The sequence below is a fragment of the Biomphalaria glabrata genome, chromosome 3, assembly GCF_947242115.1.
Source record: "Biomphalaria glabrata chromosome 3, xgBioGlab47.1, whole genome shotgun sequence".
In the NCBI taxonomy this organism is placed as follows: Eukaryota; Metazoa; Mollusca; class Gastropoda; family Planorbidae; genus Biomphalaria; species Biomphalaria glabrata.
In genome coordinates this window covers 22916378-22941547 of record NC_074713.1, presented here as the reverse complement: position 1 = coordinate 22941547, position 25170 = coordinate 22916378, and the positions used below count along the sequence as shown (strand labels likewise).

Sequence of the window (25170 nt, the reverse complement as noted above, 5' to 3'; positions counted from 1 at the left end):
AAAAAAAAAAAAAGGATTTGCGTTAGTCGTTTACATTTTTTTTCTCTCTAAACTAGGCTTATATATTCACCTATAAAATCTAAGTAAATAACAGATTTAGTAATAAACGCTGATATGTAAAGGTACATATTAATATCTAGATAAATGATATGACATGTTTACAGCCAAATTTAACGATAAGCTTGTAACCTTCATGGTTCATTGATTTTGTACTTCAACAACAGATAGTAGCAGCGATGTTCAGCTTGTTGTGCAGTTATTATAAGGCTATTATTATTATTTGTAAATACAGTTTCTCAAATATCAAATGTGGCTCTTATGATTTATGTTCGCCAACACGTTTGGTTCCTAATGGCCTTATCATGCTCTTATCTTATATATTACAGACGTCGTTAGTTCGAAAAAGAAGGAAGACAATTCAACCAGGAAAACCCACGACTTAGCAGGACTAGAACATGTATAATAGATTAATACATGAAATGCGTATGACGTAGGCCTAAATTTTTTTGAAGTAACGTCTGTAATTTATAAGATAAGATAGATACACAGTTGATTAAACTTCTCAATCTGGAAAACTGTGTAGGCTATTTAGTATCACATTTCTCAGACAATGCTTCTTTTCTAAGTAGCTCATTTTTCGCGCAAATATATTCTTGGAATATTTTCTTCATGAGAAGTAGGCCTATGCCTCCTACTGTCGAATCTACAGCAAAGAACTCTTTTTTTTCTATTTTTTTTCTTTCTGCAGCATCTGTGCCTTAACTCCAGAAATGTTGGCAAGAAGGTGACAAGACCTGAGGATGCTAAGACCGTCACCCTGTACAAGAACAAAGGTGACAGAAGCGACTGCAACAATTACAAGGGAATCACCCTCCAAAGTATTGAAGGCAAAGGGATACTTCCCTTGCTGATCGGGTCTATATATGGTCTATCCAGAATCACCTTGCGGCTTTCGCTCAGGGAGATCCACAGTTGACATGATTTTCTCCATCCGTCAACTTCAGGAATAGTGCAGAGAGCAAAGAATGCCTTTGTACATTGCATTCATCGACCTGATCTAGTCAGCAGAGATGGCCTCTTTAAAATTTTACAGATAATAGGCTGGTAAATGTATCTGTCTTCTTTCACCAAAATATGATGTGTACTGTGCATTTCAACGGCGCCTACTCCGAAAGTTTCAGTACAAACAGCGGAGTCAAACAAGGATGTGTCCTGGCCCCAACCCTCTTTGGAATACTCTTTTTAATGCTAATCCACCACGCGTTTGACAAATCCACCGAAGGCATATATCTCCATTCCAGATTTGATGGCAAACTTCTGAAAATTGCCATACTGAGGGCAAAAACTAAAATCAGAACCACCCTCGTAAGAGATATGCTATTTGCTGACGACGCAGCCGTAGTGGCACATTCACAAGAGGAAATTCAGTCAATGATGTACGGTTTCTCTCAGGCTTGTAAAGAATATGGCCTAACCACCATTAGCACAAAGAAAACTATTGTTATGGGACCACCTGCTACAGCACCACCCTCCATCCTCATTGACGATAACAAGTTGGATGCGTAAATGAATTCTGCTATTTTGGATCTACAATTCAAGATGATCTGTCTCTAAAAGAGGAGATCAAAAACGCATAGGGAAGGCCGCATCGAGGGCCAAACTTCGCTAGACTCCGACCAAGACGTAATCATCTTCTTTTTTGAAGTAACGTCTGTATTATATAAGATAATATAAGAGATTAGGAAAACCAGAAGCTCACTACAGCGACCAAAATGGAGGTCTTCAAGGCATGCGTTCTGAGCACGCTACTGTACGATTGACGAAATTGGAGCTTTTCGTACATGGCGGAAAAAACTATCGCTAACTTTGTGGTGTATCCGGTGTACAAATGAAAGGAAGTGTTCATAAGCTAGGCTTTTTTTTTTCTAAACGTATCTGGCAATATTTGTGCACTTTTGAGCCCTGCAGAATCCAATGGACCAATCTCTTTCGTTTTCACTCTTTGACTTACAACGTATTTCAAAACCAATGGGCAACTAAGTAGCGTAGTAAAGGAGATTGGATACGAAGCTCAACAGCCACGTATTGGCGAGATAGCGTTTAAACTATAGCGCAATTCTTTTTTATTTAGTTGGCAACAGTGACGTTCAGTTTAGCACCCTTGACATTGTTTAGTTTATCTTGAAAATAGACCTACAGGTCTAGGTGTTTTCACAGTAGACCTCTATGATACAAAACGATAAAGAACGTTGCCAGCACTAGACTTTTAATAGGTTTGTTTGTCTATAAAAGCTTAGTCTCAGATGAAAATATAGATTTACTATAACTAGACTTCTAGACTATTCAATAGTGTCTGTCTGACTGTCTATTCTAATGGCGTAGCTGGATACCTGTACTGCTGTAGCCGCCTGTAGCTTGTAGACACATGTTTGAAATATGATTATGGGCCCTTCTAAGGAAACTAGAATATTTAATGTGACAAAAAAATCGAGTCAATCTCTTTGTATCGCCTTTTACAAGTGGTAACATCTTTAGTAAAATCACTAAATTTAGAAAGCCTTCAGGATAGAAGAATTAAAAGTAAAGTAGCAATTATACATCAAACTTCTTCAAATACAAAGACGGAGCCATATAAAATACTCAGAAAGACACAAAGATAAAGGTAGGCCTACATTCCTAATTCCATATCAGCTAGGACAAAGTTGTACAAATACTCCTTCTTCCCTAGTGCTATTAGAGCATGGAATGCCAGGAAAAACCAGTGACTTGGCAGAAATTAAGTCATCTTTTACCTTTTGAGCCACTTTCTTTTAAGTCATTGGTTAACATGCATGCCTAGATGCATGACGCGTAGGACGTTATCATCTTCTTTTTTGAAGTAACGTCTGTATTTTATAAGTTAAGATAAGCAATGTCCTGACTTTCACTCAATTCAGTATTAGGCTTCTTGGTCGTGCGTTATGCACTCCAGACTGTCTTTCGATGGTCACGATTGTGCCGGGTTCGAACCCTGCTTGCTACCGTCCCCGTTGTCCTGCGGGAGGTTTGGACTAGGAGGTAATTATCTTAAGATTTGAAGAAACATCGACTCGTGTAAAACAATTACTTTGCTATTATAGTTCTAATCAGTGCTTTTTTTTTTTTGTACAAAAACAAAATTGGTGACGGTACTCAGTGATGGATAATCTAACTTTTAACTACTAATACATTAATAACAAACGTCAAAATACAAGAAAAGTAATTTTTTTTTTCAACATTGAAAAAGGTGCCGGTACGCCCGTGTAGTTCCGGTACGCCTTGCCGGTGCGTACGGTCACAAACAAAAAAAGCCCTGGTTCTAATACATAAAACAAACATCTGCTGCATGGAGAGGGAAAACAAACGTGACATTATACAGTTCTAAGTAGGTCATTAGAAACAGTAACGGACCTAAGACAGTTCCTTGAGTTACATCTGAGTTGGATTTGGAGCCATTCTAAAGATAACTCTTTTTTTTTTTATGTTCTCTTGCAGACTCATATGGAGCTTTAAAGTCTGCTAACAGAGAACACAGCAGATGTTACGGGAACGATCCGATAATAGGAGCATAAGAGATCAATGAAAAGATTCACATTTTAGAGGATTAATTATTGTACAGAATGGCTGGAAGTAGTCATCAGGAAATAGCTTTAACCCTACCCACACCAGACTTGAATTACTCCAACGTTCAACCACTTGATTGTAACCAAAATATGGATTTAAAAAAAGCAAAGAACAGAAAAAAATCTACCAAATTTGGCAGAAGAAACACAGACATGGCCTCTCGGATGTCACAAGATTCAAGTAAGATAGACCTTACTAGTGAATCGTTTGAAGTTGATCAAAAGCCCATATTTCATAATAATAGTAACGAATATTTGCTAATCATTGTGCTGTGATCCTTTCTTTCTACCGGGTACTGTGCGAGAGTATCTTTCACCTTTTCAGCCACTTTCTTTTGAACTTGACGAAAACACCCGCACTACGGTCAACGTCATGTGACCTACAAGTCCACATAACAGTGACATAACTTAATATTTTTGTTAGAGACATCTAGATCTAAAATTTCAAAATTTATTAATTTCACATTTGGAAATGAACAGTGACCATGATCTTCCAAGCATTAGTATACCTTCTACCTTCTAAATCAGCGAAATAGATCGTTAAGTCGTTAATAAAGACGAAACATGACGTCTTCATTCACACAAGTCTATAATTTAGATCTGAATTTCATTTTCAGGTTTTTTACATTCACCAAAAATATCCCAATGTAGGCCGGCCTAGTATATCTAATAACTTTCCTATTCCTTTGTAGCTGAGGCAATGTAGGCCTAGTATATCTAATAACTTTCCTATTCCTTTGTAGCTGAGGCAATGTAAGCCTAGTATATCTAATAACTTTCCTATTCCTTTGTAGCTGAGGCAATGTAAGCCTAGTATATCTAATAACTTTCCTATTCCTTTGTAGCTGGGGCAATGTAGGCCTAGTATATCTAATAACTTTCCTATTCCTTTGTAGCTGGGGCAATGTAGGCCTAGTATATCTAATAACTTTCCTATTCCTTTGTAGCTGAGGCAATGTAGGCCTAGTATATCTAATAACTTTCCTATTCCTTTGTAGCTGAGGCAATGTAGGCTTAGTATATCTAATAACTTTCCTATTCCTTTGTAGCTGAGGCAATGTAGGCCTAGTATATCCACTAATAACTTTCCTATTCCTTTGTAGCCGAGGCAATGTAGGCCTAGTATATCTAATAACTTTCCTATTCCTTTGTAGCCGAGGCAATGTAGGCCTAGTATATCCACTAATAACTTTCCTATTCCTTTGTAGCTGAGGCAATGTAGGCCTAGTATATCTAATAACTTTCCTATTCCTTTGTAGCTGAGGCAATGTAAGCCTAGTATATCTAATAACTTTCCTATTCCTTTGTAGCTGAGGCAATGTAGGCCTAGTATATCCACTAATAACTTTCCTATTCCTTTGTAGCTGAGGCATTGTAGGCCTAGTATATCTAATAACTTTCCTATTCCTTTGTAGCTGAGGCAATGTAGGCCTAGTATATCTAATAACTTTCCTATTCCTTTGTAGCTGAGGCAATGTAGGCCTAGTATATCTAATAACTTTCCTATTCCTTTGTAGCTGAGGCATTGTAGGCCTAGTATATCTAATAACTTTCCTATTCCTTTGTAGCTGAGGCAATGTAGGCCTAGTATATCTAATAACTTTCCTATTCCTTTGTAGCCGAGGCAATGTAGGCCTAGTATATCCACTAATAACTTTCCTATTCCTTTGTAGCTGAGGCAATGTAGGCCTAGTATATCTAATAACTTTCCTATTCCTTTGTAGCTGAGGCATTGTAGGCCTAGTATATCTAATAACTTTCCTATTCCTTTGTAGCTGAGGCAATGTAGGCCTAGTATATCTAATAACTTTCCTATTCCTTTGTAGCTGAGGCAATGTAAGCCTAGTATATCTAATAACTTTCCTATTCCTTTGTAGCTGAGGCAATGTAGGCCTAGTATATCTAATAACTTTCCTATTCCTTTGTAGCTAAGGCAATGTAGGCCTAGTATATCCACTAATAACTTTCCTATTCCTTTGTAGCTGAGGCAATGTAGGCCTAGTATATCTAATAACTTTCCTATTCCTTTGTAGCCGAGGCAATGTAGGCCTAGTATATCTAATAACTTTCCTATTCCTTTGTAGCTGAGGCAATGTAGGCCTAGTATATCCACTAATAACTTTCCTATTCCTTTGTAGCTGAGGCAATGTAAGCCTAGTATATCTAATAACTTTCCTATTCCTTTGTAGCTGAGGCAATGTAGGCCTAGTATATCCACTAATAACTTTCCTATTCCTTTGTAGCTGAGGCAATGTAGGCCTAGTATATCTAATAACTTTCCTATTCCTTTGTAGCTGAGGCAATGTAGGCCTAGTATATCTAATAACTTTCCTATTCCTTTGTAGCTGAGGCAATGTAGGCCTAGTATATCTAATAACTTTCCTATTCCTTTGTAGCTGAGGCAAAGTTTATGAAGATACAAGAGAGGATCAAATCATCGCTAGGCGTCTATGATCCTGATGGGACTGGATTGGTAGACAACAGGTATCGTAAACTGTGTTCCGAGGGGTGGCTTCGAAACTTTAAAAAATATATTTCACTACCACATTTCTAGAGAGGCTGTCACAGACAAAATAGTTTCAAACTTATTGTACCTAAATTTACTTTGGTAAATTTTGTTACAACAGAGTGTGAACATGTAAATAGTGAACAGGAGCTAGTATGAACTAGCTAGTATGAGAGTTTGAGATAGTTGAACAAGTCGAAGACAGTACTGGTAGCAGGACACTATGTGGTAGCTAGACAGTAGTGGTAGCAAGAGTATGTGGTATCAAGACAGTATGTGGTATCAAGACAGTATGTGGTATCAAGTCATTAGTGGTAGCAAGACAGTATGTGGTATCAAGACAGTAGTGGTAGCAGGACACTATGTGGTAGCTAGACAGTATGTGGTATCAAGACAGTATGTGGTATCAAGGCATTAGTGGTAGCAAGACAGTATGTGGTATCAAGACAGTAGTGGTAGCAGGACACTATGTGGTAGCTAGACAGTAGTGGTAGCAAGAGTATGTGGTAGCAAGACAGTATGTGGTATTAAGACAGTATGTGGTATCAAGGCATTAGTGGTAGCAAGACAGTATGTGGTATCAAGACAGTAGTGGTAGCAAGACAGTATGTGGAAGAAAGGCAGTATGTGGTATCAAGGCATTAGTGGTAGCAAGACAGTATGTGGTATCAAGACAGTAGTGGTAGCAAGACAGTATGTGGTATCAAGACAGTAGTGGTAGCAAGACAGTATGTGGTATCAAGACAGTATGTGGTATCAAGACATTAGTGGTATCAAGACAGTATGTGGTATCAAGACAGTAGTGGTAGCAAGACAGTATGTGGAAGCAAGGCAGTATGTGGTAGCAAGACAGTAGTGGTAGCAGGACACTATGTGGTAGCTAGACAGTAGTGGTAGCAAGAGTATGTTGTAGCAAGACAGTATGTGGTATCAAGGCATTAGTGGTAGCAAGACAGTATGTGGTATCAAGACAGTAGTGGTAGCAAGACAGTATGTGGAAGCAAGGCAGTATGTGGTATCAAGGCATTAGTGGTAGCAAGACAGTATGTGGTATCAAGACAGTAGTGGTAGCAAGACAGTATGTGGAAGCAAGGCAGTATGTGGTATCAAGGCATTAGTGGTAGCAAGAAAGTATGTGGTATCAAGACAGTATTGGTAGCAAGACAGTATGTGGTATCAAGACAGTAGTGGTAGCAAGAGTATGTGGTAGCAAGACAGTATGTGGTATCAAGACAGTATGTGGTATCAAGACATTAGTGGTAGCAAGACAGTATGTGGTATCAAGACAGTAGTGGTAGCAAGACAGTGTGTGGAAGCAAGGCAGTATGTGGTAGCAAGACAGTAGTGGTAGCAGGACACTATGTGGTAGCTAGACAGTAGTGGTAGCAAGAGTATGTGGTAGCAAGACAGTATGTGGTATCAAGACAGTATGTGATATCAAGACAGTAGTGGTAGCAAGACAGTATGTGGTATCAAGACAGTAGTGGTAGCAAGACAGTATGTGGAAGCAAGGCAGTATGTGGTAGCAAGACAGTAGTGGTAGCAAGACAGTAGTGGTAGCAAGAGTATGTGGTATCAAGACAGTATGTGGAAGCAAGGCAGTATGTGTAAGCAATATAGTAGTGGTAGCAAGACAGTAGCGGTAGCAAGACAGTATGTGGAAGCAAGGCAGTATGTGGTAGCAAGACAGTAGTCGTAGCAAGACAGTAGTGGTAGCAAGAGTATGTGGTATCAAGACAGTATGTGGAAGCAAGGCAGTATGTGTAAGCAAGACAGTAGTGGTAGCAAGACGGTAGCGGTAGCAAGAGTATGTGGTAGCAAGACAGTATGTGGTAGCAAGACAGTATGTGGTATCAAGACAGTAGTGGTAGCAAGACAGTATGTGGTATCAAGACAGTAGTGGTAGCAAGACAGTATGTGGAAGCAAGGCAGTATGTGGAAGCAAGGCAGTATGTGGTAGCAAAACAGTATGTGGTATCAAGACAGTATGTGAAAGCAAGACAATATGTGGAAGCAAGACAGTAGTGGTAGCAAGACAGTAGAGGTAGCAAGAGTATGTGGTAGCAAGACAGTATGTGATAGCAGGATGTTGTAGAAAGTTCTAATAAGTTGAAGCAAGTAGTTGTATTGATGAAACAGGTTGATGTGAAGTCAAGTAGTTGTAGTGATGAAACAGGTTGATGTGAAGTCAAGTAGTTGTAGTGATGAAACAGGTTGATGTGAAGTCAAGTAGTTGTAGTGATGAAACATGTTGATGTGAAGTCAAGTAGTTGTAGTGATGAAACAGGTTGACGTGAAGTCAAGTAGTTGTAGTAATGAAACAGGTTGACGTGAAGTCAAGTAGTTGTAGTGATGAAACAGGTAGATGTGAGGTCAAGTAGTTGTAGTAATGAAACAGGTTGATGTGAAGTCAAGTAGTTGTAGTAATGAAACAGGTTGATGTGAAGTCAAGTAGTTGTATATAATGAAACAGGTTGATGTGAAGTCAAGTAGTTGTAGTAATGAAACAGGTTGATGTGAAGTCAAGTAGTTGTAGTGATGAAACAAGTTGATGTGAAGTCAAGTAGTTGTAGTGATGAAACAGGTTGATGTGAAGTCAAGTAGTTGTAGTGATGAAACAGGTTGATGTGAAGTCAAGTAGTTGTAGTGATGAAACAGGTTGATATGAGGTCAAGTAGTTGTAGTGATGAAACAGGTTGATGTGAAGTCAAGTGGTTGTAGTGATAAAACAGGTTGATGTATAGTCAAGTAGTTGTAGTGATGAAACAGGTTGATGTGAGGTCAAGTAGTTGTAGTGATGAAACAGGTTGATGTGAGGTCAAGTAGTTGTAGTGATGAAACAGGTTGATGTGAGGTCAAGTAGTTGTAGTGATGAAACAGGTTGACGTGAAGTCAAGTAGTTGTAGTGATGAAACAGGTTGATGTGAAGTCAAGTAGTTGTAGTGATGAAACAGGTTGACGTGAAGTCAAGTAGTTGTAGTGATGAAACAGGTTGATGTGAAGTCAAGTAGTTGTAGTGATGAAACAGGTTGACGTGAAGTCAAGTAGTTGTAGTAATGAAACAGGTTGACGTGAAGTCAAGTAGTTGTAGTGATGAAACAGGTTGATGTGAGGTCAAGTAGTTGTAGTAATGAAACAGGTTGATGTGAAGTCAAGTAGTTGTAGTAATGAAACAGGTTGATGTGAAGTCAAGTAGTTGTATATAATGAAACAGGTTGATGTGAAGTCAAGTAGTTGTAGTAATGAAACAGGTTGATGTGAAGTCAAGTAGTTGTAGTGATGAAACAAGTTGATGTGAAGTCAAGTAGTTGTAGTGATGAAACAGGTTGATGTGAAGTCAAGTAGTTGTAGTGATGAAACAGGTTGATGTGAAGTCAAGTAGTTGTAGTGATGAAACAGGTTGATGTGAAGTCAAGTAGTTGTAGTGATGAAACATGTTGATGTGAAGTCAAGTAGTTGTAGTGATGAAACAGGTTGACGTGAAGTCAAGTAGTTGTAGTAATGAAACAGGTTGACGTGAAGTCAAGTAGTTGTAGTGATGAAACAGGTAGATGTGAGGTCAAGTAGTTGTAGTAATGAAACAGGTTGATGTGAAGTCAAGTAGTTGTAGTAATGAAACAGGTTGATGTGAAGTCAAGTAGTTGTATATAATGAAACAGGTTGATGTGAAGTCAAGTAGTTGTAGTGATGAAACAAGTTGATGTGAAGTCAAGTAGTTGTAGTGATGAAACAGGTTGATGTGAAGTCAAGTAGTTGTAGTGATGAAACAGGTTGATGTGAAGTCAAGTAGTTGTAGTGATGAAACAGGTTGATGTGAGGTCAAGTAGTTGTAGTGATGAAACAGGTTGATATGAAGTCAAGTGGTTGTAGTGATAAAACAGGTTGATGTATAGTCAAGTAGTTGTAGTGATGAAACAGGTTGATGTGAGGTCAAGTAGTTGTAGTGATGAAACAGGTTGATGTGAGGTCAAGTAGTTGTAGTGATGAAACAGGTTGATGTGAGGTCAAGTAGTTGTAGTGATGAAACAGGTTGACGTGAAGTCAAGTAGTTGTAGTGATGAAACAGGTTGATGTGAAGTCAAGTAGTTGTAGTGATGAAACAGGTTGACGTGAAGTCAAGTAGTTGTAGCGATGAAACAGGTTGATGTGAAGTCAAGTAGTTGTAGTGATGAAACAGGTTGACGTGAAGTCAAGTAGTTGTAGTAATGAAACAGGTTGACGTGAAGTCAAGTAGTTGTAGTGATGAAACAGGTTGATGTGAGGTCAAGTAGTTGTAGTAATGAAACAGGTTTATGTGAAGTCAAGTAGTTGTAGTAATGAAACAGGTTGATGTGAAGTCAAGTAGTTGTATATAATGAAACAGGTTGATGTGAAGTCAAATAGTTGTAGTAATGAAACAGGTTGATGTGAAGTCAAGTAGTTGTAGTGATGAAACAAGTTGATGTGAAGTCAAGTAGTTGTATATAATGAAACAGGTTGATGTGAAGTCAAGTAGTTTTAGTAATGAAACAGGTTGATGTGAAGTCAAGTAGTTGTAGTGATGAAACAGGTTGATGTGAGGTCAAGTAGTTGTAGTAATGAAACAGGTTGATGTGAAGTCAAGTAGTTGTAGTAATGAAACAGGTTGATGTGAAGTCAAGTAGTTGTATATAATGAAACAGGTTGATGTGAAGTCAAGTAGTTGTAGTAATGAAACAGGTTGATGTGAAGTCAAGTAGTTGTAGTGATGAAACAAGTTGATGTGAAGTCAAGTAGTTGTAGTGATGAAACAGGTTGATGTGAAGTCAAGTAGTTGTAGTGATGAAACAGGTTGATGTGAAGTCAAGTGGTTGTAGTGATAAAACAGGTTGATGTATAGTCAAGTAGTTGTAGTGATGAAACAGGTTGATGTGAGGTCAAGTAGTTGTAGTGATAAAACAGGTTGATGTGAAGTCAAGTGGTTGTAGTGATAAAACAGGTTGATGTGAGGTCAAGTAGTTGTAGTGATGAAACAGGTTGACGTGAAGTCAAGTAGTTGTAGTAATGAAACAGGTTGATGTGAAGTCAAGTAGTTGTAGTGATGAAACAGGTTGATGTGAAGTCAAGTAGTTGTAGTGATGAAATAAGTCAAGTAGTGGACTTGGTGATCTGAACGTATTAAAAGTGAAGCTATTTATCTAATATCATCATTGAAGTTGGATTCGTGTCAATCAACATCATATTGTATCACGTTCACAGTTCCTAATTCTTGTCATTGTTATTATTTCAGTCTCAGTACTGTAATGCTGCTTAAGAATGACATGCCTACGAGTAATATGCCTACAAGCATCCTACAAATTAATGCCATGATACTTATCATGAAGGCCTACATTTTCTCTATAAATAATAATAGATACAAAATGGAATAAAAAAAAAGAATTACTTTCATTGCAAATCGAGAAAGTCTCCTCGCTTAAGGGCATCGTATTGCGAAAGTATCTTTTGTAACACGATCAAGGAAGACGACAGTGTTTTAATGCGTCCACCTAGTCTCCCCTGCTGACCAGTCCAGCTACTCACGTCTCCGCACGTTTTCTAACGTATACCCGTGTCGTACTGTACATTCCTACTGCCAATTATCTCTTTTCTTTTTCAGTGTCCAGATGGCAGTGTCGACAACGCCAGTGAAAATTATTTTGACTCTGGCAAAGTAGGCCCCGACTGGGCCAGTGGCGTAGCTAGGAATTTGTCATCATTTGGGGGCCCGGGGGGCTTGAACTCTTTGGGAGTTCCTGTATTTTGCGTAATATTTAATGTAAAGAACACTCATTTGGGGGACCCCTTCAAGTAGGGGCACGAAAATTCACCCCTACCTCCCCCCACCCTAGATACACATATGGCCTGTCCTGAATTTCGCGACTGACATGTTTCTTCCTGACTAGATGCCACCACTCATCCGACTTGTTCGGGCGATTTAGGCTCTTCCGCACTTGTCTGCCTTTGTTGTACTATTGCCACTTTGTGTCCCTTAGATCCGTTCAACTCACAAATTAATGCAAGTACCATCTCGTCACTTTGTGGTTCTCAGGCCAAAGTTATCCTTACCTGATATATCGACTTTAAGCGCACCCTGCACACCTGTGTGGTTTTTGCCAGTGGTTTCTGGCATGTATCTGCTGGGCGGAATATGGGCCCCTAAGGTCGTGGGCCCTGGTTAATTGAACCCCTTAGCGCCACGGATGCTATGGCCGGCTACGCCACTGCATGGGCCCACGACTTCATAATCGTACTACCGCGCCATACCCGGAAGTCGTCAAGCCATTAACTTCCCTAGTATACCGTCATATAGCCCCATGGGTACTGGGCAAAGGTTTTCTTAGCAGTACTCTTAAGTAACGTTTTTTTTTTTTTTGTGATAATGTCATTTTTTGCTTGACTTATACACACCTGTTCATAGTACACCTGCATTTCCTGGAAGCTGAAAGGAAAGAGGGGGGGGGGGTCAAGGATAGTGAGTGTGAGGATCATTTAGATTACAAGTTGGAGGATGAGGTGAACAAACAAATGTTTGAATACAAGTCGCCTAGAAGGCCAAAAGTACAAAATCTATTAAATGTAGAGCTCACCTGTTCTTTCCATGGTTAATTTTAATTGAAAATATCATAAATTATCACGTGATGCCGCTTTCATCAATCTTATAAGCCCTCCTATCGCATTCCCCCCCCCAAAAAAATCTGATCACTTTTAGAAGAGAATCTTGACTCTTTTAGTTCGCATTAAGGAAAATCATCCTAGAATAGCATTGCTCAGCTAAGACTAAGTACAGAGAGACATTGCTAAGCTAGGACTAAGTACAGAGAGACATTGCTCAGCTAGGACTAAGTACAGAGAGACATTGCTAAGCTAGGACTAAGTACAGAGAGACATTGCTCAGCTAAGACTAAGTACAGAGAGACATTGCTAAGCTAGGACTAAGTACAGAGAGACATTGCTCAGCTAAGACTAAGTACAGAGAGACATTGCTCAGCTGACTAAGTACAGAGAGACATTGCTCAGCTAGGACTAAGTACAAAGAGACATTGCTCAGCTAAGACTAAGTACAGAGAGACATTGCTCAGCTAAGACTAAGTACAGAGAGACATTGCTCAGCTAAGACTAAGTACAGAGAGACATTGCTAAGCTAGGACTAAGTACAGAGAGACATTGCTCAGCTAGGACTAAGTACAGAGAGACATTGCTCAGCTAAGACTAAGTACAGAGAGACATTGCTCAGCTAAGACTAAGTACAGAGAGACATTGCTCAGCTAAGACTAAGTACAGAGAGACATTGCTCAGCTCACTAAGTACAGAGAGACATTGCTAAGCTAGGACTAAGTACAGAGAGACATTGCTCAGCTAGGACTAAGTACAGAGAGACATTGCTCAGCTAGGACTAAGTACAGAGAGACATTGCTCAGCTAAGACTAAGTACAGAGAGACATTGCTCAGCTAAGACTAAGTACAGAGAGACATTGCTCAGCTAAGACTAAGTACAGAGAGACATTGCTCAGCTAAGACTAAGTACAGAGAGACATTGCTCAGCTAAGACTAAGTACAGAGAGACATTGCTCAGCTAGGACTAAATACAGAGAGACATTGCTCAGCTAAGACTAAGTACAGAGAGACGTTGCTCAGCTAAGACTAAGTACAGAGAGACATTGCTCAGCTAAGACTAAGTACAGAGAGACATTGCTCAGCTGACTAAGTACAGAGAGACATTGCTCAGCTAAGACTAAGTACAGAGAGACATTGCTCAGCTAGGACTAAGTACAGAGAGACATTGCTCAGCTTAGACTAAGTACAGAGAGACATTGCTCAGCTAGGACTAAGTACAGAGAGACATTGCTCAGCTAGGACTAAGTACAGAGAGACATTGCTATTCAGTATGTAAGCTACGAGTTACATACTTTGATGCAGCTCTAATCTTAACAAATACGTTGGCGCTGCCTCTATTACGCCTAAGTGTTTTTCAAATGTAGCTGCACTGTCATCTGAACTCTAGCGTACGCCCTTTTTATTGACGTAAAAACATCCTTTTTTTACTTACAGATATTTCAAAACTCTAGTGTACGCCCTTCATCGTGTGCCCAACAAAAACCAAATGGATGACATGTTTGAAACGGTAAGGTGCAGACCGTCTGGTGCTTGAAGTCAACCTGGGGATAAGGAACACTTTGTGACCTTAGTGTTGATATGACAGGATTGGGGGGGGGGGAAGCTTATTATAAACATAAAAACAAATCGAATGTCTGCCCTGCAGTTGTGCCTGTTTGTTATGGGCATTCTTCTAATATATGATACATGATACAGAAGTTACTTCAAAAAAGAAGATGATTACGTCCTACGCGTCATGCATTTAGTTATACATATCAACCAGTGACCTAAATTCTGCCAAGTCACTGGTTTTCCTGTTTTTCCTGGCTAGCTGAGACAATTAACCCATTCCATGCTATAATCCAGGTCTGTTGGTATTTGACTGTGTATTTTAATGATATCATGGTCTGATAGACCAAGGATAATATCATGATCTATTACTATAATCCAGGTCTGTTGGTTAAGAAGAGATCTAATGCGTTGTTTAATCTACTTGGTTTTTTTAATGATTAGATCAAAACTTATGTTGTGTAAGTTTCTATGAATAGCTCTTTTATGTCCTTAAGGTTTTGATGTTTATCTATGGTTAGTTTTTTTCCAATTTATATCTGCTTTGTTGAAATCACCCATAATCCAAAAAACTGCATTTTAATTTTTTTCTTTAAGTGTAGTTAACTGATTACATAGTTCTTGCATGTTCTCTAAACTAGATTTTGGTGGCATGTAAATACTGCCTATTATTAGGGATGTTGAGGTGGTGTTGATTTTACAAAATATTGATTCTAAATTTTTTGAGTTAGGTAAGGTAATTTCTTCTGCTATAAGAGTGTTTTTTTATTGCTAAAAGAACTCCTCCATGATTATCTGCCCTATTTTTTCTAAAATTTCATAATCATTATTGCAAATTTCTGCATTATAAACTTCAGGATGTAGCCAAGTTTCTGTTCCTGTAATTATGTCTGGTTTCTCATGTTCTAATAAAATTTCTAAGTCTGCTGTTTTGTTACTAATGCTAATTTATTACTAAGGTTTTAATGTATTTTGGTATTACTTCTTTAGTAGGTTTATTTAATGATGGTGTTTTATTAATTTTAGCAGATTTAACAGGAGTGGATCTGGCTAGTGGTTGATGAGTTTGGTTTGGGATGGTGTTTAGGATGTTGTATGGGTTAGAAGTGTCTGCATCAAAAGAATCAAACAGTCCTGATGTAAACTGAGATAACCCACAAGGTACACAGTGCCATGATGCATCTTTGTTGCCTAATGCATAATACACAGGTGTATTCATATGGAGACATGATGCATGGTACCATTCATCACAGGTGTCACATTGAATTGCTTTCTGTTTCATGGTGCATACGTTTTTTTTAAAGATGTTGCATCTATCTTTAGATCTAGGTCCTGGGTTTGATTTTACATCTTCTGCTATTAATATTAAGTGTGATAGATATTTATTTTGTCTGTTTTTAATTGATAACTTCCATTTGTTATTGGTATAATCTTCTTTAATGTTATGGATGTGTATGTTAGATTATTTTTGAAATTGTATTGATCTATAGTGTGATGATTGGTAATGACTGTTTCCTTTTTAAGTTTAGTGTTTAATATTTAAGAAACATTGAGTTGAATGTATTATGCTTATGATAAAATGTGAGTTGTTTGCCCATTTATAGAAATAAATTCATATTAATAAGTACATAAGCGTTCAAAATACAGTTTAAAATAATAAAGGGACTAGGTGCACATTACAGCCAATGTAAAACACTAATGGACTTAAGTTGATGCATGCTGAAAAGTTAAACAGTAAATTTAGTTTTCAATGATGTTTACTTATTTTAATACATTTAAATTTCTTAGCTTAACGCATAGACTATTTTAGATCTATATATTCATGTAGAAAACACAACACCACATTAGAAACCAAGAATTTATAGGCCTACTACTGTATACGTATATTGCCTCCAATTACCCAAAGGCAGTCGTATAGTTCGACTATTCCACTAGGTCTAATAGACCTTAAACGCTGTCCGGATTTATACTTAAGGCCCTAAGCTATTTGATATATATATATATATATATATATATATATATATATATATATATATATATATATATATATATATATATATCATGGGCGTAGCCAGGGGGTTCAACCCCCCCCCCCCGAAATGAAATCCCCCCCGAAGGGGGGGGGTGGAGTTTAGTGACTGATCTTTTGCTTTAATTTTGTTTATTTTAGGTGAAATTTTGTTACTAAACCATCACTTGCCCTAGCACAGCCAATGGGGTTTTGAGTTTGAAACCCCCTACCAGGGGTGTTGAGGGGTTTTTAGTTTGAAACCCCAAACCAAGGGGTTTTGAGTTTGAAAACCCATACCAGGGGGTTTTGAGTTTAAAACCTACTACCAGGGGGTTTTAAGTTTGAAACTACCTACGCAGGGGGTTTTGAGTTTAAAAACCCCTACGAGGGGGTTTTGCATTTAAATCTCCCTCTTCTATAAAACAAAAAAAAAATGCAAACGACAATACCCAAATTCCAAGAGCACATCTAAGGAAGATTTTGATTTTAAACCCCTCTCCAAAATTTACGATAAACCCCTCTTCAATATAAAAAAGCAAATTACACACTCAAAATTGTATGAGCGTAGCCTTAGGGGTTTTGAGTTTAAACCCTCTTCAGCTTGGTTTGAAGCTAAAAATACCTCTTCAATATAAAAAAAAAGCAAATTACGCACTCAAAATACTATGAGCATAGCCTAAGGGGTTTTTTAATTTATACCCCCCGCCAGCGGGGTTTGAAGCTAAAAAATAACTCTTCAAAATAAAAAAAAAAGAAATTTCGCAATCAAAATGCTATGAGCGTAGCCAAGCATATTGGGTGTTTTGAGTTTAAATTTCCCTTCAGAGGGGTTTGATGTAAAAAAAATACCTCTTTAATATATATAAAAAAAGCAATTTAGACACTAAATTCTTTGAGCGTAGCCAAGCCAATGGGGAGTTTTGAGTTTCAACCCGACTCCTCGGACTGTCTCCTCCAGATGGCTTTTTTAAAAGTTTGAACCCCCTCAAGATAGTTTTGAGTTTAAAATCCCCCCTACAGAGCATTTTAAGGTTGAAAGCCTCTCTCTTCAGTATTATTTCTTAAGTAAACTACAGTCACCAAATTCTATGACCATAGCTAAATGTGGTTTTGAATTTAAAAAAAAAACAAACTCAGATATATTTTAGTTTAAAACCCCCCAACAGGTGATTTTGACGATAAAACTTTCCTTTTCGATATAATATCTAAAGCAAAATAGTCAGCTAATTCCAAGATCGTAGTCAAGAGAAGTTACACATGTCTACCAGTGGCTGGGCTACATTACTAAAGTGCAATGAATAGTCATCTGCCGAAATTGAAAAGCACTAGATGTGGCTCTACAAAGATGGCTAAGACGGATTTTAGGAGTCAGTTATATAGATCGGGTCTAAATCAAGGAAATCCTATGCTGAAGTGGGAGTCGACCCCTTAGTAAGGTTGTGACAGAGCGTCGCATGATGTTTGCGGGACATGTTCTCCGACAAAATGAATTACGCATAAGAAGAGTTGCGATGACATCCTAGTACAACTTGGCGCCACACTTTCATGGAGGTCATAGAGCAGGTGGGAAGAGGCTTCAGACATTGCAAGTGACAAATTTTTGTGGAAACAGCTTGCCAGCAAATGCGCCGAACGGCGCGGGAGGGTCTAAGTCAGTAAGAATAGCACATTATGTTTTTGAAATACAACTTTTAATAATAAAATGATGTACTGTAGGTACCTCAGAATATGCATTTAGTTGGCTTTCAATACCAGAAATAGTGCTTGGCGGCGGGGCGTATTGCTGGGGGAGCTCATCCCCCCCCCCGAAAAAAAAATCCTGGCTACGCACATGACATATATATATGGGGGTCCTTGCAACTTTTCTAAATGATTGAAAATATCACTGGACTCATTTTTATGGGGCCCTCGTGCAAATTTGGGCCCTAAGCTATAACATATGATGAATATAGGTACATGTATCACGTACTGCTTAGACGTAAAATTACTGAAATAAAGTTGTCTTCCCATGATGCATTTCACACTGGACTTTGATAGGGAGAGGGATTGTGGGACGTACCTTTCGCTTGAAGGCCACATTATGACCTCTAATTTTGTCTCCTTTTCAAAACCCAGATACAGGAAGATAAAAACGCCGAACAATTCTTTGTTGACAAGTTCGAGAAGATGATGGTCCGTGTCATGTCCACTGATAGGTAAGCAACCAATGACTGCCAAGTACACCACTAGTGAAACACAACTTGACACAAGGACGTTTGATAACGGGGTCCAGACGGCTCGGCTTGAGAGAAACCCGACTGGAGCAGAGAAGGGGCAGTTGGGACTGCTCACACTCATACACACATATATGCATTCAACTTTCTAAACACATTCTACATTATGTAGTGCTATCTCTGCATTTCTTTTACTGTTGACGTCCACCTTTTTTTCCCCCTATCCCCAGCTTATCTTAGACTATACCATGTTTGCATAGATCGAACCTACACGGCGATGCTATGAAAAACATGCCAAATATTTAAAAAAAATACTTTAAAAAATAAACAACAACAAAGCTACTTGTAAAAAGTTTAGGGGCACGACATGACCTAAATTGTGCCGATGTACCAAAAACCCAAAATACAAATACAAAATAAAAATCTTATATTTAGTTAATTTAGTAATTAATTACAACTAATTGATTGACTAAGTGGTTAATTTCTGTATTGGTTCCTATGACCTATGTTGTCATCGTCAAAGGATAATGGACCTCATTCACCAATCGTAAACAAGCAACATTTAGCCACGTGATAATATTGATAAAACAATGAAAATTACGATTCACGTGACAGCCTTTATGGATTGCGTAATTTGTATAGAAGATATAGAGAACCACGTGGCAAAATGTTGTTTGTTTACGATTGGTGAATGAGGTCCATTGTACGAAATTCTCTTGATCTGAGAATGGGAAATGGGAGAAATAACGTGTTTAAATGATTCCGTCCAGACAGAGAGTAACTTGATATAGCTTTGTACAAAATGAACAGGAAAAAATCTAACGAAGCTTTGTACAAAATGAACAGGACAAAATCTAACGAAGCTTTGTACAAAATGAACAGGACAAAATCTAACGAAATGTCATTATCTGTAGTTAAAACCTCGTAATTGTCTGGCTCATTGGGTTCTATGTAGATATCAAAGTGTACATTGAACACTATATTCCAACAATTGGGTTCTATGTAGATATCAAAGTGTACATTGAACACTATATTCCAACAATTGGGTTCTATGTAGATATCAAAGTGTACATTGAACACTATATTCCAACAATCAGATACAAGTCGTCGTCTGCCAAGGAACTTGAAACGGCTTTCGCTGTTTTAGATGTCGATAAGAAAGGCTATTTCACGGCTGATGAATGGATAGCTTTGCTGACTAGTTCAGGTAGGTACCCGATCCCAAGAATAACCCGAAAGTATCGATTCTAATAGCAATAAATAAACCCAAGTATCGATTCCGAATCTGTTTTGTTTTATAAAGGCCTACACTTGAGACTTGAAATATATCGGATATCATCATTGAATCCAGGATATCTTGTACATATAAAAAGAACAATTACTTCAACATTTGTTACACCTTCAAACGTTGACGATTTAAATATGTGTACCGATTTTGAAATTCAATCTCATAAAAAAGTGAGAAAATATAATTAAAACAAGCCAAAGAAAAAAGAATACTTTAAAAAAAAAAAGTTTATCTAAGGGAAAGAAACCGCTTAACATTGCTATTTATCTCAAGATGTCAAAGTTTAGCTCCCTTTATGCTACATAAAACAAAATTAATTAATTAATTACTACTGATTAAGTAAATAATTGGTTACTTTTTGGATTGATTCTAGTATTGTCATCGACTATGACAAAACGTGATAAAGGGAATAAATACGTATATACATCCACATATCTCATTCAATAGCATTTATTCCCCTTATTTCGTTATCAGACAAAATAATTAATTACCAATACTTAATTAAGTAATTGGTTATTTTTTTTTAAATTATGTCTTGTCAGGTACAATAAATAATTGTGCAAAGTTTAAACTTCATCCAAAAATGGGAAGTGGCAGAAAAACAAACATGTTCAAATTTTCCCCAGACAGCCAGAGAGATAAGCTTTGTACAAATAAGTGGAGTTTCTATTAATAAAACAAGCAAAACATAACAAAAAACTAAAAAAAAAAACAAACCTTATCTAAGGGAAAGAACTCCGCATTTACAACTATTTATCAAGTTATTTCCCGTATACGATATCAAAAACTGAAATAATTAATTACCAATAATTATAACCTATTTTTATTGATTTATGTTTTGTTAGGTACAATAAAAAATCGTGATGATAAAAATGTACGCATGTTTTCTTTGGCGCTTTTGCCCTTTCTTTTGGTCCACCTGCCGATATAAATAGGCCTATTGCCGTAGATGTCCAGATGTTGCAGGGACTTTGTATGACTAGTGAGAGGACAACTCTATTGGTCGCCAGAGACTAAACTGGTTTGTATGACTCGTAGTGAAAGGACAACTCTATTGGTCGCCTGAGACTAAACTGGTTTGTATGACTAGTGAAAGGACAACTCTATTGGTCGCCTGAGACTAAACTGGTTTGTATGACTCGTAGTGAAAGGACAACTCTATTGGTCGCCTGAGACTAAACTGGTTTGTATGACTAGTGAAAGGACAACTCTATTGGTCGCCTGAGACTAAACTGGTTTGTATGACTCGTAGTGAAAGGACAACTCTATTGGTCGCCTGAGACTAAACTGGTTTGTATGACTAGTGAAAGGACAACTCTATTGGTCGCCTGAGACTAAACTGGTTTGTATGACTAGTGAGAGGACAACGCTATTGGTCGCCTGAGACTAAACTGGTTTGTATGACTCGTAGTGAAAGGACAACTCTATTGGTCGCCTGAGACTAAACTGGTTTGTATGACTAGTGAAGGGACAACTCTATTGGTCGCCTGAGACTAAACTGGTTTGTATGACTCGTAGTGAAAGGACAACTCTATTGGTCGCCAGAGACTAAACTGGTTTGTATGACTAGTGAAAGGACAACTCTATTGGTCGCCTGAGACTAAACTGGTTTGTATGACTCGTAGTGAAAGGACAACTCTATTGGTCGCCTGAGACTAAACTGGTTTGTATGACTAGTGAAGGGACAACTCTATTGGTCGCCTGAGACTAAACTGGTTTGTATGACTAGTGAGAGGACAACGCTATTGGTCGCCTGAGACTAAACTGGTTTGTATGACTCGTAGTGAAAGGACAACTCTATTGGTCGCCTGAGACTAAACTGGTTTGTATGACTAGTGAAGGGACAACTCTATTGGTCGCCAGAGACTAAACTGGTTTGTATGACTCGTAGTGAAAGGACAACTCTATTGGTCGCCAGAGACTAAACTGGTTTGTATGACTAGTGAAAGGACAACTCTATTGGTCGCCTGAGACTAAACTGGTTTGTATGACTAGTGAAAGGACAACTCTATTGGTCGCCTGAGACTAAACTGGTTTGTATGACTCGTAGTGAAAGGACAACTCTATTGGTCGCCAGAGACTAAACTGGTTTGTATGACTCGTAGTGAAAGGACAACTCTATTGGTCGCCAGAGACTAAACTGGTTTGTATGACTAGTGAAAGGACAACTCTATTGGTCGCCTGAGACTAAACTGGTTTGTATGACTCGTAGTGAAAGGACAACTCTATTGGTCGCCTGAGACTAAACTGGTTTGTATGACTAGTAGTGAAAGGACAACTCTATTGGTCGCCAGAGACTAAACTGGTTTGTATGACTCGTAGTGAAAGGACAACTCTATTGGTCGCCAGAGACTAAACTGGTTTGTATGACTAGTGAAAGGACAACTCTATTGGTCGCCAGAGACTAAACTGGTTTGTATGACTCGTAGTGAAAGGACAACTCTATTGGTCGCCTGAGACTAAACTGGTTTGTATGACTCGTAGTGAAAGGACAACTCTATTGGTCGCCTGAGACTAAACTGGTTTGTATGACTCGTAGTGAAAGGACAACTCTATTGGTCGCCAGAGACTAAACTGGTTTGTATGACTAGTGAAAGGACAACTCTATTGGTCGCCAGAGACTAAACTGGTTTGTATGACTCGTAGTGAAAGGACAACTCTATTGGTCGCCAGAGACTAAACTGGTTTGTATGACTCGTAGTGAAAGGACAACTCTATTGGTCGCCAGAGACTAAACTGGTTTGTATGACTCGTAGTGAAAGGACAACTCTATTGGTCGCCTGAGACTAAACTGGTTTGTATGACTCGTAGTGAAAGGACAACTCTATTGGTCGCCTGAGACTAAACTGGTTTGTATGACTAGTGAAAGGACAACTCTATTGGTCGCCAGAGACTAAACTGGTTTGTATGACTAGTGAAAGGACAACTCTATTGGTCGCCAGAGACTAAACTGGTTTGTATGACTCGTAGTGAAAGGACAACTCTATTGGTCGCCTGAGACTAAACTGGTTTGTATGACTCGTAGTGAAAGGACAACTCTATTGGTCGCCAGAGACTAAACTGGTTTGTATGACTCGTAGTGAAAGGACAACTCTATTGGTCGCCTGAGACTAAACTGGTTTGTATGACTCGTAGTGAAAGGACAACTCTATTGGTCGCCAGAGACTAAACTGGTTTGTATGACTAGTGAAAGGACAACTCTATTGGTCGCCTGAGACTAAACTGGTTTGTATGACTCGTAGTGAAAGGACAACTCTATTGGTCGCCTGAGACTAAACTGGTTTGTATGACTCGTAGTGAAAGGACAACTCTATTGGTCGCCTGAGACTAAACTGGTTTGTATGACTCGTAGTGAAAGGACAACTCTATTGGTCGCCAGAGACTAAACTGGTTTGTATGACTAGTGAAAGGACAACTCTATTGGTCGCCTGAGACTAAACTGGTTTGTATGACTCGTAGTGAAAGGACAACTCTATTGGTCGCCAGAGACTAAACTGGTTTGTATGACTCGTAGTGAAAGGACAACTCTATTGGTCGCCTGAGACTAAACTGGTTTGTATGACTAGTGAGAGGACAACTCTATTGGTCGCCTGAGACTAAACTGGTTTGTATGACTCGTAGTGAAAGGACAACTCTATTGGTCGCCAGAGACTAAACTGGTTTGTATGACTCGTAGTGAAAGGACAACTCTATTGGTCGCCTGAGACTAAACTGGTTTGTATGACTAGTGAGAGGACAACTCTATTGGTCGCCTGAGACTAAACTGGTTTGTATGACTAGTAAAGGGACAACTCTATTGGTCGCCTGAGACTAAACTGGTTTGTATGACTCGTAGTGAAAGGACAACTCTATTGGTCGCCAGAGACTAAACTGGTTTGTATGACTCGTAGTGAAAGGACAACTCTATTGGTCGCCTGAGACTAAACTGGTTTGTATGACTCGTAGTGAAAGGACAACTCTATTGGTCGCCAGAGACTAAACTGGTTTGTATGACTCGTAGTGAAAGGACAACTCTATTGGTCGCCTGAGACTAAACTGGTTTGTATGACTCGTAGTGAAAGGACAACTCTATTGGTCGCCTGAGACTAAACTGGTTTGTATGACTCGTAGTGAAAGGACAACTCTATTGGTCGCCAGAGACTAAACTGGTTTGTATGACTAGTGAAAGGACAACTCTATTGGTCGCCTGAGACTAAACTGGTTTGTATGACTCGTAGTGAAAGGACAACTCTATTGGTCGCCTGAGACTAAACTGGTTTGTATGACTCGTAGTGAAAGGACAACTCTATTGGTCGCCTGAGACTAAACTGGTTTGTATGACTCGTAGTGAAAGGACAACTCTATTGGTCGCCAGAGACTAAACTGGTTTGTATGACTAGTGAAAGGACAACTCTATTGGTCGCCTGAGACTAAACTGGTTTGTATGACTCGTAGTGAAAGGACAACTCTATTGGTCGCCAGAGACTAAACTGGTTTGTATGACTCGTAGTGAAAGGACAACTCTATTGGTCGCCTGAGACTAAACTGGTTTGTATGACTAGTGAGAGGACAACTCTATTGGTCGCCTGAGACTAAACTGGTTTGTATGACTAGTGAAGGGACAACTCTATTGGTCGCCTGAGACTAAACTGGTTTGTATGACTCGTAGTGAAAGGACAACTCTATTGGTCGCCTGAGACTAAACTGGTTTGTATGACTAGTGAAGGGACAACTCTATTGGTCGCCTGAGACTAAACTGGTTTGTATGACTCGTAGTGAAAGGACAACTCTATTGGTCGCCTGAGACTAAACTGGTTTGTATGACTAGTGAAGGGACAACTCTATTGGTCGCCAGAGACTAAACTGGTTTGTATGACTCGTAGTGAAAGGACAACTCTATTGGTCGCCTGAGACTAAACTGGTTTGTATGACTAGTAGTGAAAGGACAACTCTATTGGTCGCCAGAGACTAAACTGGTTTGTATGACTCGTAGTGAAAGGACAACTCTATTGGTCGCCAGAGACTAAACTGGTTTGTATGACTAGTGAAAGGACAACTCTATTGGTCGCCAGAGACTAAACTGGTTTGTATGACACGTGGTGATAGGACAACTCTATTGGTCGCCAGAGACTAAACTGGTTTGTATGACTCGTAGTGAAAGGACAACTCTATTGGTCGCCTGAGACTAAACTGGTTTGTATGACTCGTAGTGAAAGGACAACTCTATTGGTCGCCTGAGACTAAACTGGTTTGTATGACTAGTGAAGGGACAACTCTATTGGTCGCCTGAGACTAAACTGGTTTGTATGACTCGTAGTGAAAGGACAACTCTATTGGTCGCCTGAGACTAAACTTGTTTGTATGACTAGTGA

At 38.8% G+C, this 25170-nt stretch overlaps 1 protein-coding gene across 3 annotated transcripts in view; it reads left to right on the top strand.

The window, feature by feature from the left end:
- Positions 1-229: 229 nt before the first annotated feature.
- The window catches only part of LOC106056887 (dynein regulatory complex protein 8-like), a 27660-nt gene continuing 2719 nt past the window's right edge, over positions 230-25170 (top strand). Inside the window, exons 1-6 of one of the 3 annotated variants that reach the window (XM_056024053.1) lie at positions 230-457; positions 3514-3822; positions 6038-6125; positions 14194-14266; positions 18434-18513; positions 19629-19738. In XM_056024053.1, coding sequence (XP_055880028.1) covers positions 3639-3822; positions 6038-6125; positions 14194-14266; positions 18434-18513; positions 19629-19738 — 535 coding nt within the window. In that variant the 5' untranslated portion in view covers positions 230-457; positions 3514-3638. Of the gene's footprint in view, positions 458-1988; positions 2274-2321; positions 2663-3513; positions 3823-6037; positions 6126-14193; positions 14267-18433; positions 18514-19628; positions 19739-25170 lie in introns of those variants that run through there. The other 2 variants (XM_013213799.2, XM_056024054.1) reach the window with 2 other exon arrangements.